Here is a 13,714-nt window from a genome sequence, read left to right as displayed (position 1 = left end):
TTTTGGAAAAGTTGTTTCAAAGTGAGGCCTTTGAAAGAACTTTTTACTGGCACTTTCTCCATTTGACCTGCTCCACCCTTATATACATTACAGATGGGGGGGCAGGGCTGGTGGGGGGGGGGGGGGTTGGTATATGCAAAAAAACTTTGCATCTCCACCCCCCCCCCCCCCCGGGGATGGGTATATAGGGCTGTGGCACGGAGCCCCCGGTGTGTGGAAAGCAGTAAAGTTTCCATGTTTAACATGCAGTGGAGTTTTGGAATGTGCTGACATGGCACTTTGTCTGAACTCCAAAATTAATAATCAGACGTGGTTTAGCTTTGCGCTGCCAGGAGCCTCACACTGCCAAGCTCTGTGCTTTTGCGGTTTCCACTGAAAAGGAGGCTCTGGATGAGAGCCATGGTGTGTGTGTTTTTTTTTTTTTTTTTTTTTTGCCCCCCCCCCCCCTTTTTTTTTTTTTTTTTTTTTTTTTGCCTGTTCAGGGTTTTATTGAAATCCTTTATTGTGCTTCGCCGAGTCTTTCTCAGCCTCCTCACGCAAAGGCCCCGGCAAACCAGCCCAAAAATAGAAGGAATTGGAGGCCTACTTCAGTCAGAGTGGAATCACTTAAAGACTGCTTTAATTACAGCGAGACTCTTAAAGGGGCAACGTCTTCTGTGAAGTTTGCCCGTGTCATGTGTATTCATCTTTTTCCTGTTTATTTTAATTTTTTTATAAACAAATCGCAAGCGTGGAAGACTAAACTTTAATTTCCATCTTGACTTTGGGTGATGTGACGTTGGACTCTAAATGGACACTCATTCGCCCTTCAGTCATCGTTTGAGGTTTGAGTGACCCTCAAAAGTCAGATCTGTGTTTCTGAAGACAATCCTCTCGGTCTCTTTGAATCATTGTTGGGTCCCTCCCCCTCCCAACATGCACACCGATTTTGGTCATTTTGTCACTTATTAATAAATCGTTGCATATATCTCCAGAAACTCCTAGAAAGCAACAATATGAGTCCATCGCCACGTTTTCTGAAGAGCAGTGGTCTAATTAGTTATTGTCTTGGTTGTTTAAAACACTTTTTAAAGCAGTACAAGTTTTTTGGTTGTTATTTTTTTTGCAATATTCTCTAGTGTTTGCCTTAATTATAAATGGTTGTGTGCAAAAAAAGCTAATTACACTGGTAATTAAAGAATAACAGCTGGGCTGAGTAAAATGCAATGGTAATGTCAAATTAAATCACTTTAACTTACTCTTTAAATAGCATTCACTGAGGCAATGCATTAGTCCCATGCAAATGTGGCAGCAAATACAAAAGAATGGTCTTGGTTACTTTGTCACTCAAGTTGAATTTGTTTCATTGTTTTGTTGAGTTTATTTTAACTATATAGGGAGCCTTTCTCAGAACAAAGGGTTCTATTAGGGTGCTTATAGTTTGTCTTTTGGCTTCATTATTACAGGACATAGCTACATAGTGCATCAGCTATAGATGTGTTCCTTCCTTTTCAAAGACAGACACAGGATAGCCAAGAAAATAACAAAAGGAAAGGAGAGAACTCACTTTCAAGACCATAATACCCTCAAAAACGAACCAATCATAATTACAGCATGACATCATGACATAACAGTCACTGGAACAATAGCATTCTTTGTGAAGTCAGCAACCATTCTGAACTCTTCCCGTAATTGCAGATGTGTAACCTTCTTATTTCCTTCTCTCCCCCCCCCGTCTTTCAGCCATCTCTATCCTGGATTTGACGGAGCAGTTTGCACCACCCGAAAGTGCTCCCCCAATTATGGTCAAGTTGGTGGAAGCCATCGAGAAGAAAGGTAAAATACTGTGACGCACTGGAGAGAGGACAGGGGGGTCAAAATAACAGCATGAACTTACCCCTTGGCAGCATACGTGGACTTCCTGGGTAGATTAATACGCACGCACATTTTCTTTGGCACCAGATTGCTGTTCTGGGGAATGACACCAAAATGACCTACCGTTTTGTTCCTCTCCACTTGTATAATACATTTTTGCTCTTCTCTGTTTACAATGGAGCTCCCTGTATCCCCGTTTGTGATCTAAATCAACATGAATAGCAGTGAGTGAGTTTAGGTAACCACACTACAGTAGTAAATGTCACAAATTATGGCTTAATTGCTCTTAATAGAAACCTGCTTCCTGACACATCGACTGCAAAATCCCCTACTGTGTGACATGAGAGGCTGCACAGTGTCACCGTATGCATTTAGTCATTAAACAGCCTACAGAAGAAAGAGTTTTGTAACAATAGCCAGGTTCTACATTCAAGATGTTTGGTTTAGACTTCTTCTTTCTTAGACTTCTACCCCTGCCCGACAGGGGGGAGAGAAGAGAGAGTGAGAGTGAGTGAGAGAGAGAGAGAGAGAAAGAAAGATCTCTCCACACTTTTAAGGGCAAATCTTTAGCAGGCTGAGGAAATGAACAATGTCAGAATTGCTATGGATGAAGACCAATGGGAAGCTAATGACACCCTGTGAGGAGGTTTTCATTGTAACATGGTTTCCCAGAGAGTAAATCTCTGGGATTTTTTGGACAGTAATGACATACACACTGTCCCCGCACTGTCCCCGCACTGAGCCCTTGGAAACCCCTGATATGAAATTAGCTCTTGCAGGGAGATTAGACTGGACGCCTTTGCCTGCTTTTTGGTGGCTTTACTGTACGTCCTACTTTTTCCCAAGAACTGTGTGACTCAGCAGAATTGTAATTCTGACAATATCTACACCAGGGTCACTTAACCCCCTAATTTATTTCCACTCTGCTTAAATGTTAGTTTAATTGTGTTTATTTATTTTTAATTGTCTTTTTGACGTGCGTGTGATTACTTTAGGGTTCTGCCCTTTGCAAATATGGCCTGTGAGGTCTACGACTAAGTGTGGCCCTTATAAGCAAGGCCAATGAAATTGTGACGTCTTGAAGAAGTAATGCTTTGGTTTTTAATTAAATGGCATTTGCAGAGGACTGGGTAATTCCAGAGAGGGGGGCTTTCAAATCCTGCATAGATAACAAATTGACATAGTGAGGTCATTTCACCTAGCTACCTGAATGTATGCAGGGAAAACACTGTCAAAGTATGGACCTACATAGCAGTCTGTCTTAAAACATGGCCAGAACTGACTAACATGGCTGAGTAGAGTTTGATTGTGATGCTTAGTAGTTTGTGTTGTGGGAAGATTTTAAGTGCCTGTAGAATGCATTCAACTCAAGCCCAAAAAACCACACACAAAGTTTCTCTGCTTTGTTGTTTACATGTATCCCTATAATTTCTTTGTAATAACTGCTAATTTTAATATGGCAGTGTGCTACTGTCTTTCATACTGGCTTTGTCTCACTGACTTCCTCTCCGTACCTCACCCTACCTCATTTTGTTGTGTTGGCTCTGAGTCAAATATATACTGTATCTGGTCAGAGTAGCTGATACTGTGGTGAAATTAATGCTAACGTTTTGGCTTCTGTACCTGGGATATTTTCTTAAATGTATTGTCAGGTTTTTCTTATTATACTGCCAAGTGTGGAAAAGGCATCAAAATTGACAGCTAGATAGGCGTTGATTGTAAACACGGTGATATATACATCAATCAGTGCGTTGTTTTCCAAGAGGGGAAAATTGGCAATATGCGAGAGCGTGGGCTGCATAAAGAGGCCCAACTGTATTTTTGTTCACCTACGTCTCAGTTTCAGAAACCCTGTTTCAAAAATGGACGTCTTGCTCTCGTTTCTTAATCCCAGAGCCAGACGCAGGGAGCATCAAGCTGTCTGGATCCTAAGTCTATGGTCTTAACACTTCAGAAAGGGCCTCCCTGGTCTCTGGTGACACAAATCCTCAACCCGATCTACGTATCAAAGCCCCCAAGCCTCTTCCCAGTGTATTTATAACCTCCCCGGCTGTATTTTGCAGGTTTATGTGCTGTTGCCAAACCCCACGACCAAGGAACACTATTTTCAGGAGATGAGCTAATATCTTGTCTCCCCTCTAGGTCTGGACAGTGAGACCCTGTACCGGACGTCTGTCTCCTCAGCTGGCTTTGATCACAGACTGAGTCTCGGTAAGAACGCAAGTGCTTTCATTCCCAAAGAAAGCAAGCAGGAGTGTACAGCAAACCTCCATATCATGCCAAGATATTGCAAAGTACTTTATACAGTGGCGGTGGCATGGGCTGAAAAGTAGTTTTTATACATGCACTAAGCTGTCTTGCTTTTCTGGTTGTTCCATATTGTTTTCTGTATGCTTCCGAACCTGGTGCACCACGCATTTGTTTCCCCCAATTACTCCTGTCTTTTAGCATTTCCACAGGCCATGTGTACTTGTTAGTCCACTCTTTCAGTTCTAAAAATAGGTTTATGCTTTCATAAATCCTCCCTTGTCTAAAGTTTTTTTAACTATTTTGATCTGCTTTGGATATCAGGGGAAAATTAGACTGTTTTGTGGGCTTGCTCTTCCCTCACTCTGGACTCAAGTGACCCAGGATTACCACAGTCAGCGTAGCTCATGACTGGGGTGTGATCTCCATAAATCCTCCCAAATGAAACAGCTGAATAATTAAGTGTTTGTGATCTTTTGAGGGAAGATGGAAAGAGGAGCGACAAGCCAGCAGTCACAATAATGTATCCCTTGTTAGGAATAGAGATAAGAACAGAGAGCGGTCAATAAGACTCTCTTGTACCCTGTTGGTGGTAGGATGTTACCTGTAATGTGGGTCATTTTTGGTGTAGCCCTCTCTGCAGGCCCCTATATTTCTCACCAGTTCTGATGGTAGAAAAGGGTGTCCAAGCTTCTAAGTGAGGCAACATTTTGCTGTCGTGAAAAATGCCAAAGCCAAGCATGCAATAGTCCTCCCATTTATGTTTTTTTACGATTAGATTGCCTGTATTTATTTTTGTCACACTTTGAATTTGTGAATAGGCCATTTGTTCTGAGTAGCACCTTGCCAGGGCTTGTGTTGGCCCTCGAAGGATTCGGCAAGTCATGGCTTGTAAGGGCCACAGTTATCAGCTGCTGCTCCTTTCAGAGTTACCCTCTGACATGCCCAGACACAATCCTTTGTTTCAGCAGCCTCAGACGTGGGTACAGCGATGTGAAATTTTAGCAGGCAAACTGAAACACCTGTTGTTTCTGTTTTGCATCCTTGAGACCCATTTTTTTTTGGGAGGCAACTGACCTTTAAGCACAACTTAACTGTTGCATCTTTGTCTTTTATTCTGCTTACCGTGGGATAAATTAAACTTCTCAAGGCACGGCACCAACAGCTTTTTAAAATTGAAAGATTTAAAACCACAGCAGGCCAGGCTCTCATCTGTACATTGTGTCCTATGTCCAGAGCTGTCTACTGGGAACGTGGGACAATTTGACATCCAGGTGCTGACTGAGGCTCTCAAAGGGTACCTGCAGGCTCTGCCCACCCCGGTCATCCCAGCGTCCGTCTATCCAGACCTCCAGACCACACTGCAGCAAGGAACAGGTAGGTTTAGGTTAAGGTCCTCCTAACTCTGACACCTGCCTTTTAACGGCAAACTTATTATAGCATTTTAAAAAATAAACCATTAATCGAATATATTATCGAATAAGTGTGGAGTTCGAACAATATGAGAGATTCCTCCGTTATTAATTAATAGAAGACGGCTAAATGCTGACACATTATGTGGACAGAAAGTGGTGTTTCTGGTCCACAGTATTGGCGACCAGTCTTGGTGTAGGGTCTGAATGAGGTTTGGTAGTTGTCCAGGCCCTGGCAGAAACCTCCCCCTGTTCTGTTAACTTTGGTTTGATTAGAAAGGTAACACTTTCTATTTAGTGGCTGTTTTCAGTTCAGGTTGAATGGGTGAAAATCACAATAAAATGTACACTTTATCATGCATGAAGTGTCATTTCTGAAGCATGCGCTCTTCCTTGGCATTTGTATGACAGAAGCTGTAAGGTTGGAGAACTGTAAACCGCTGATGTCAGTGCTGGAGTCCCCGGCCGTGCCCCTGCAGAACCTCCTCACGCTGCAGTACCTGCTCCGCCACCTGGGCAAAGTGTGCCAGAACTCAGAGAGAAACGGCCTGGACGGCCCCACCCTCGGCCAGATCTTCGGCCCACTGCTGCTCCGGCTTGCTGGCACTGGGTAAGTCAGTGTTCTGACTTAAACAACCACGGGCAAGTGGACACGTCTGTGGGAACATGCAGTGCATAAAATCCAGAGTCTGAAACTTGCTGCGTGTCCCAGGGTGGCCTTAACTTTTCTGGTTTTGTAGAGGCAGACGCCAGCGGCCAAAAAAAACCCATGAGAGTACTGGTATTGTGCACTTCAACCTCTCTCTTCTCCAAGGTTTTTTAACATCTTCTTAGCGTAGTAAAAAGGGCCGGTGTGGAAAACGTTGAGTGAAAGTGCAGAAGCTCAGGGCTAAGAGTCAGAAATAGCAGATCTGTTGCATCTGGTTATCCCGCCAGGGCGGTGTCGGGAAGCGAGCAGTGGGTTCGAGGTTCAGTGCTGTGTTTTTTGGCCACAGGCGACATCGGCGGACTGTGGTTTCCTTGAAAGAGCTGGATATTGTGTTGTGTGAGGGTGTCAGAAAAGAAAACTGAAATGGTTTTCTCAGAAGGATATCTAAATGTGGGATTTTTTTTTTTTTCCTCCTAAATAGATGCATCCCAGGAGATTGTGATGCACTCCATGCCCATATAAATGTTATTTTTTTCTGCTTGGGGGCATGAGGTTCATATAAAGTAATGAAGCCCAAAAACTTAACATGTTCGATTTTCAGGAAAATGTGAGAAAAAAATGGAAACGGACAACTAGTACTTTTGTACTGATGGATTGTCTGTTGTATAGCAACTCCAGAAGATTTTATTTACTGGGCAAGAAGATAATTGAAATGGGAATAGCTTTATACATCCAAAATAAACCACTCTTATTAAATTTAATATATCTTACTTTTTAGCGCCAAGTAATTAACTAGTGAGTTGAGCCACATTTTTGCAGGTTTTCCAATCTGAGATCATGTTTATTTTGGACTTTCAGTACATTTAGGTGTAGTTTGTTCCTCCCAGTGAACTTAATGATTGATTTTTACAAGCTTTGACTATGGTTTTCATATAACTTTAATGGCTGTGTGCACCGCTCCTACTCATTAGTGTGCCATTGTATCGTAGGACCCAAGAAGGGGGGAGGAACAGTACAGCACATGCCTCTTGCACTGATAAAATACGTACCCTAGTAAACTCAAAAGCCCATTTTGAGGCAATGGTGCTTTTATTCTGGAAGCACTGCAGGAAGGAGTTTTGTGGCACGATGACTACATTGACAGAACCTTCTTGGTCGCCTCAGATTCAAACAAGTCTGTTCTTGTGTCCCGTCTAGTAGATTTCCAGCTGATAAAGCTTAGGAGGTTGTCAAAAGTTTAGCCCCTCCCTAACTACACGGGTCTGAGTTATTGGTCTGTCTTGTTGTGATTGGCAGATTGGAAGTGAGTCAGGACCTCCCGGTTCTGGTGCTGGAGATATTGTTGGCAGAGAGGACCTGGGAGCAGGAACAGAGCCCACCAGGTAAAGAAAAAAGCATCAGCACCTAACGCTTTATAACCACACTTTCTAGGGGCATTGTCAAAAGTAGTTTGTCAGAGACAAACTTATCCCTGACAGATGATGGATTGTAAATTTTGATATGAGTAAATTAGTAAACTGCAGACCTTTTACTTCGGTAGTTAGGGAGAAAAAATAAGACCATGATAAGACTGCAGTTTGTAACTGAAGGTATGAATAAATGTACATGTGTGTTTTTTTTTTTGGGGGGGTGTGTGGGAGCTTATTAGATGTATTGCCAATACTCTGGGATAAATTCTTGAGTAAGCACCTACACTGTAGACGATAATTTGTATTCCTAAAGAAAAATAAAAGGAATTGATTCAAATAAGATTAAAAAGACAGTGCATGTCTTTGAAGCAGCTTTAATCGTGATAGGCTTGTCAGGGAAGATGTTTTGAAAAGCTATATAAGGTGACCACAGTTGCCTGTTTTGACAGTTCGCCCTGCGTTTCTTGTCTTGAACAGCTCTGCCTCCGAAACCTCCCAAGACCAAGGCCTTGACCAGCTCGCTCACCAATGGCAACAGTAGCCTCCTGGCCGATGCAGAATGGTACTGGGGTGAAATTTCCAGGTAAACAGGAAGTGCTTCAAAATGAGGGTGCCTGTGATTGGCCCTCTGCAGCATGCCCACTCCAGTGTTTCTTGATCAGTTTTTATTTTGATGTTGCCCCCCTTACAACAAGCTGACTCACTGCTTTCACAGATATATGACAAGCAAGGACAGGTGCAATACAGTCACTATGACAATCAGTATAATCATCAGAGCAGGGGAGAGGAAAACAATAAAACTCCCTGGGAGAAAAATTAAATGTCTGGGGGTCCAAGGCCCGATTGTTCGCCTCCACTCAAGGCCATTAGTTAATAGTGAGAGTGTGTGTTTTTAGTGGTTAAAGCAGATGTGCCATCATTTAGGACAGGTTGGGTCAGTCAACCAGCAGGGGAGGAGTCTGTAAACTCAGGTTTTGTGACTCAGCATCTTGATCCAGCTAAAGCAGGGAACTGTCCTCCAGGATCCAGCCTCTCGCGTCTTTTGGGTGCGAGACTGTGGCCAGCTAGTGGGACACTAGGTTCTCGGTGTGGTGGAGAGTGTAGCTCAGTGCCGGCTGGAGGTACCAAGGTGAGGGAAGGGGAATGGGTGAATTGGGGCAGAAAAAAATAAATTTGTAAGACTAGGTTATTGGTTGTAACAATGAAACTGCACGTGTGTCATGTTGTAAATATACACTGTATATGGTCACTGTAAACCCAGTAAGTCACCTTTGATAAAAGTCTGAGTCTAATGAATAAATAAATGGGAATGAGTAAAAGTTAAGTGTTAAAATGTATAATGAATATTATAACCATCCTTTGATTTAACAAGTGTTGTGTCTGGTGTTACAGAGAGGAAGTGAATGAGAAAATGCGAGATACACCTGACGGCACTTTTCTGGTTCGGGATGCTTCGAGCAAAGTTCAAGGAGAGTACACCCTCACCCTCAGGTCGGTCTCAAATCACAGCTGCTTACCTTTATATTGTTTGCCTTGGTGTTACACAGAGCCCTGTGACATCACAGTACAGCACAAATGGCAAAATAAATAAAAACTTGGTTCTTGAAGCATTGGGATTCGTTTATAATGACTTTTGTAACATCCTTAAAATGTCTTGCTTACATTTTGTGGCTTAATTTCTCTGTGTATAGGAAAGGAGGGAACAACAAGCTGATCAAAATTTTCCATCGAGGGGGGAAGTATGGATTCTCTGAGCCTCTGACGTTCCTCTCTGTGGTAGAGCTGATCAATCACTATCGCCACGAGTCACTGGCACAGTACAACGCCAAACTGGACACCCGGCTTTTGTACCCCATCTCCAAGTACCAACAGGTAAAACTGCCAGTGTCTAAACTTCACTGAAAACCATACCACAGTTACTGTATCTCTGCCCTTCAGTCATGTGTTAATGGGTGAACAGAGTGCCATTTTTGTTGTTGTGTTGTTGATGATTTCCTTTGCCCTTCAATTTGAATAAAGAATTGAATATCAGGAATGGTGCAGACGAATGAGAAGAGGCCATTCGGCTCATCTTCGCTGGTTTGGTTACTAGGAGGTTTTCAATTGAAACAAATGTTATTCCGTATTCATTGAAGGTTGTTGAAATGGTGGTAGCTGAAGTGGTCAAGGGCGGGTTTCAGTTTGTGAATTTTTTTCCCTCTACAGGACCAGGTGGTGAAGGAGGACAGTATCGAGGCAGTAGGGGAACAACTACGGGTTTATCATGAGCAGTACCAGGAGAAGAGTCGCGAATACGATATCCTGTATGAGGAATACACCCGCACCTCCCAGGTACCACCCTCTGACCAGGTTTTTTATATTTGGAAAAGGGCAGGTTTTAATTTCTCTGACTGCTTGTTAGTACAAGTCTAATCCATCGCAAGCTATGACCAAGTAGCCAAACAAGTGATCCTAAAAGGTACCTTCACTATGGTGTCTTAAGTGGCTGTGGTTTCTGTCATTGCGTACAACAGAGGAAGGGTGTAAATGTCTGTTCGGCTGCATGAGACTCACTTGTTCATCAGTCAGTGTGGAGTTGGCCTGAATGACCTTCTTCCCTCTCCCAGGAGCTACAGATGAAGAGAACCGCCATCGAGGCCTTCAACGAGACCATTAAGATCTTCGAGGAGCAATGCGAGACACAGGAGCGCTACAGCAAGGAGTATATTGAGAGGTTCCGCCGAGAAGGCAATGACAAAGAGATCCAGAGGTTAGCAGAGCAGGGAAGACTTGCCTGGGCCCCCTTGGCACTTAATACAGCTTGATGACTCTTGTTCTGGCGACAACCGCACTTGTTAAACCTCGGCTACAGGGCCGGTCTTGGGCAGACTTGAGCAGTGTACTGAGGGAAGATTGTGCCCCCTTTCTTGAATGTTGATTGTCTCTTGTGTGTATCCTTTTTTGTATTAGGATCCAGAGCAACTCAGAGAAGCTGAAGTCTCGGGTGACCGAAATCCACGACAGCAAGAGGAAGCTGGAGCAGGACCTGAAGAACCAGGCGGCGGACAACCGGGAGATCGACAAGCGCATGAACAGCCTGAAGCCCGACCTCATGCAGCTGAGGAAGATTCGTGACCAGTACCTGGTGTAAGTGTTCTGCCCCTGTGTGTTTTGTCATACAAGCCTGTGGAGGACATCGAGGGTCTTTTGTCATGCATGATTTGAACAGTAATCACATTTGTGCTTCTCAAGAGTCAGGTTTCCCCTTTGCTTTCGGTGAGTTCTGCCCCACAAGTTGGTATCTGTAGATAATGATTAAAAAAAACTGGTTGGATCTGTACTTCACTTGCGACTACATCGCTTCAGAGAGGGATGTTGATGATTGCTCTTGGGTTCTCCTACAGTTTTCCATTGATTTTGTTTCATAAAACTCATCTGCCACGGATTCCTTCGTCTTACAGGTGGTTGACACAGAAGGGCACCAGGCAGAGGAAGATCAACGAGTGGCTAGGGATCAAGAACGAAGCTGAGGAGTAAGTCCTTTCTTAAACCCTCACGACAACAACAATGACTCTTGAGCCATAGGAGCCCATTCAATCACAAGAAGTTTTTGTTTCTCCCAGAATCTGTGAAGATTTAGTATTTATTTATGCACAGTGTTGTTAAGAGAGGGAACTCTGGTCCTTAATCACTGTAGGGTATTCAAGTGTTTCTCCCACACAATCACTACATTACCGAGTGTACCAAAACAGCTACTAAACTGATCAGAATTAAATGTTTTTATAAAATGTATATACCCTACTGGAGTGGGTCTCTCCAGGACCAGCATTGACATTCCTGCTGTCAAGTTTGAACCATTGGGGTCAATGCTGCTCCGGACCGTCTCTATGCCTCTTAGCCGCTGGGTATCTTGACCATTGAGTGGTCTCTCCTGTCTCCCCAGTCTGTACTCCATGATGGATGATGAGGAGGACCTACCCCACCATGACGAACGCACCTGGTATGTGGGCGACATCAAGCGTGCACAGGCCGAGGAGCTGCTGAGGGGCAAGCGGGACGGCACCTTCCTCATTCGCGACAGCCAGTCACAGAAGGGCTCCTTCGCCTGCTCAGTGGTGTAAGTGGACCTGCCAGAACCGAGTGTGGCGTCTGGGTCTATGCATGGGTGTCTCTCTCCCTTACCCCGTCCTCTCTGTTTTCCTCCGTAGCGTGGATGGCGATATCAAGCACTGCGTGATCTACAAGACCGTCACGGGATATGGATTTGCAGAGCCGTACAACCTCTACGCTTCCCTGAAAGAGCTGGTCCTCCACTATAAGCACACCTCCCTGGTCCAGCACAATGACTCTCTGAATGTAACGCTGGCCTGTCCTGTCCTGTCCCAGCAGCCCAGGTGAACGGCTGAGTGCCAACCAACATCCTCCGCATCCAAGATGAAACTGGGGAAAAAAGAAACAAAAAGGAAAACAAAAATATGCCAACTTTTATATATAAAAGATGAACCCACACCAACAACAAACGACCTTCATACAAAAACAAAAGAAGCACACAAATTTAAGGCCGATCATGTCTTGTGTAGAGGTAGGGTTAGCGTGAACTCTTAAAACTCTAGTCCCCTGCAGTAAAGCCCAAGGAAGTGACTCCCGTCTTCATCCTAGCATAAAACCCTTTCTATATCAAAGGAAGTGGATCAGACCTTGTCCGGAGGTTGCACTGTCGTGGATACGGGCATCCACTAACAAAGGAGGGCCCCCGTTTGTTTTCTTGTTTGTTTTTAATCCCTGGATTTGTTAAGGATTTTGCAAAGCTTCATTTTTCCTTTTAAACGGCTCAAGAACAGCACGGCCCACCTGCTCTACGCTTCAGTGGACCAGGAAACCTGCAAGATAAAAGCTTTCTTCATACTTGTTTTTTTTTTTTTTTTTCTTGTTGAACAGCTGCTGTGGATTTCCTTACATTTTACATTCTTCATTTTACGAAGGAAAACAATTTTGTATGCCCAAATCTTTCTTGAACTCCCTCCCCCCCCGTATGAGGACGTGAAAAGGAATCCAGTGGCAATCTCTCCAGTGAGCAGATTCTAGTTGTTGTTAGCATCCTTCTTTAAAATAAAATCACAAAAGAAGCAGAACAACCCTGACTTTTTGGAGAAAGAACTTTCAAGCTTTTGTAAGATGGCGGTGCTGTTGTGAGAGCCTTGTGGACAAAAACAAATAAATTAAAAGAACACTGCTGTCTGCTCTTTTTATCTGATTTTTTTTTTTGGTTTTCCCAAGTCTTGGAATATTTGGGCATGTACTCGGAGTTCAGATGTCGCACATTTCAGTTTAACTGAATAACTGACAGACTCCAGCTTTGGACCGGAAATGGCTGTGAGTGTTGACGGCCTGACTTTACTCTCGCAGAGCGACACAGTCCGTGGGTGGAGCTGTGTAATCCTTTACACATAATCTCAGCCCTCAGTGTGACTTCGTGAGCAGTTGTTGCCCAGTTTTACTATTTCAATTTGCTTAACCGTTTCCAGACTGTAATATAATATTTTTGTTTGTTTTTAGACACAAGCTAATCTATAGAGCTGTAGATTGCATTTCTTTAAAAAGAAAAAAAAAAGAAAAGAAAAAAATAACTGAGATACTGTAGGCAATTTCTGCAATATGCAACCATAAGTGATTTTGGCATTGATTGGCTGATCAGTATATAGATGTAGTCAGCTAAATGCTTTCTTCTGTTTTCATTGTGGATTCTGCTGGAGGGAACAAGGTGACAAGTTAACACAAGCCAAATGAAGGACTTCTTTCATGTAGCAAAAGAACTGATCCTTTATTATAAGCTTGAATGTTTTGGTGCAACAAAAAAACATGCATATATAATGTATATGTGTGTGTGTGTGTGTGTGTGTGTGTGCATGGAAACTTTTCTACCAAGAGATTATCTAAGCACTTGGTAATACCAGTACTATTACATTTAATATAAATATATATATGTATATATCTATATCTATAATATAGATATATAGATATATCTATATAGATTTAGATGGATATATTTACAAGAAACAGAACAACTATATCTCTCAGCTCCATATAAGTGCTTGAGGAGGTATAATATCTGTTTGCATGGTAGACTTTCTTGTAGTTGCTGCCAATACTCTTCTTGAGTTAAC

The 13,714-nt window shown here is 43.2% G+C and overlaps 1 protein-coding gene across 1 annotated transcript in view; it reads left to right on the top strand.

The window, feature by feature from the left end:
- The window catches only part of pik3r2 (phosphoinositide-3-kinase, regulatory subunit 2 (beta)), a 35,818-nt gene extending 23,035 nt beyond the window's left edge, over nt 1-12,783 (top strand). Inside the window, exons 3-16 of the mRNA XM_066695281.1 lie at nt 1,723-1,815; nt 3,997-4,065; nt 5,338-5,478; nt 5,925-6,123; nt 7,459-7,544; nt 8,049-8,154; nt 8,964-9,062; nt 9,263-9,443; nt 9,777-9,902; nt 10,178-10,320; nt 10,521-10,697; nt 11,012-11,083; nt 11,494-11,667; nt 11,759-12,783. Of these exons, the coding sequence (XP_066551378.1) occupies nt 1,723-1,815; nt 3,997-4,065; nt 5,338-5,478; nt 5,925-6,123; nt 7,459-7,544; nt 8,049-8,154; nt 8,964-9,062; nt 9,263-9,443; nt 9,777-9,902; nt 10,178-10,320; nt 10,521-10,697; nt 11,012-11,083; nt 11,494-11,667; nt 11,759-11,948 (1,856 nt within the window). The 3' untranslated portion in view covers nt 11,949-12,783. The remainder of the gene's footprint in view (nt 1-1,722; nt 1,816-3,996; nt 4,066-5,337; nt 5,479-5,924; nt 6,124-7,458; nt 7,545-8,048; nt 8,155-8,963; nt 9,063-9,262; nt 9,444-9,776; nt 9,903-10,177; nt 10,321-10,520; nt 10,698-11,011; nt 11,084-11,493; nt 11,668-11,758) is intronic.
- Nucleotides 12,784-13,714: the final 931 nt, after the last annotated feature.

The sequence above is a fragment of the Amia ocellicauda genome, chromosome 22 (assembly GCF_036373705.1).
Source record: "Amia ocellicauda isolate fAmiCal2 chromosome 22, fAmiCal2.hap1, whole genome shotgun sequence".
Lineage (NCBI taxonomy): Eukaryota > Metazoa > Chordata > Actinopteri > Amiiformes > Amiidae > Amia > Amia ocellicauda.
The sequence above is the reverse complement of the archived record's forward strand: the minus strand, read 5'-3'. Positions and strand labels throughout refer to the sequence as shown.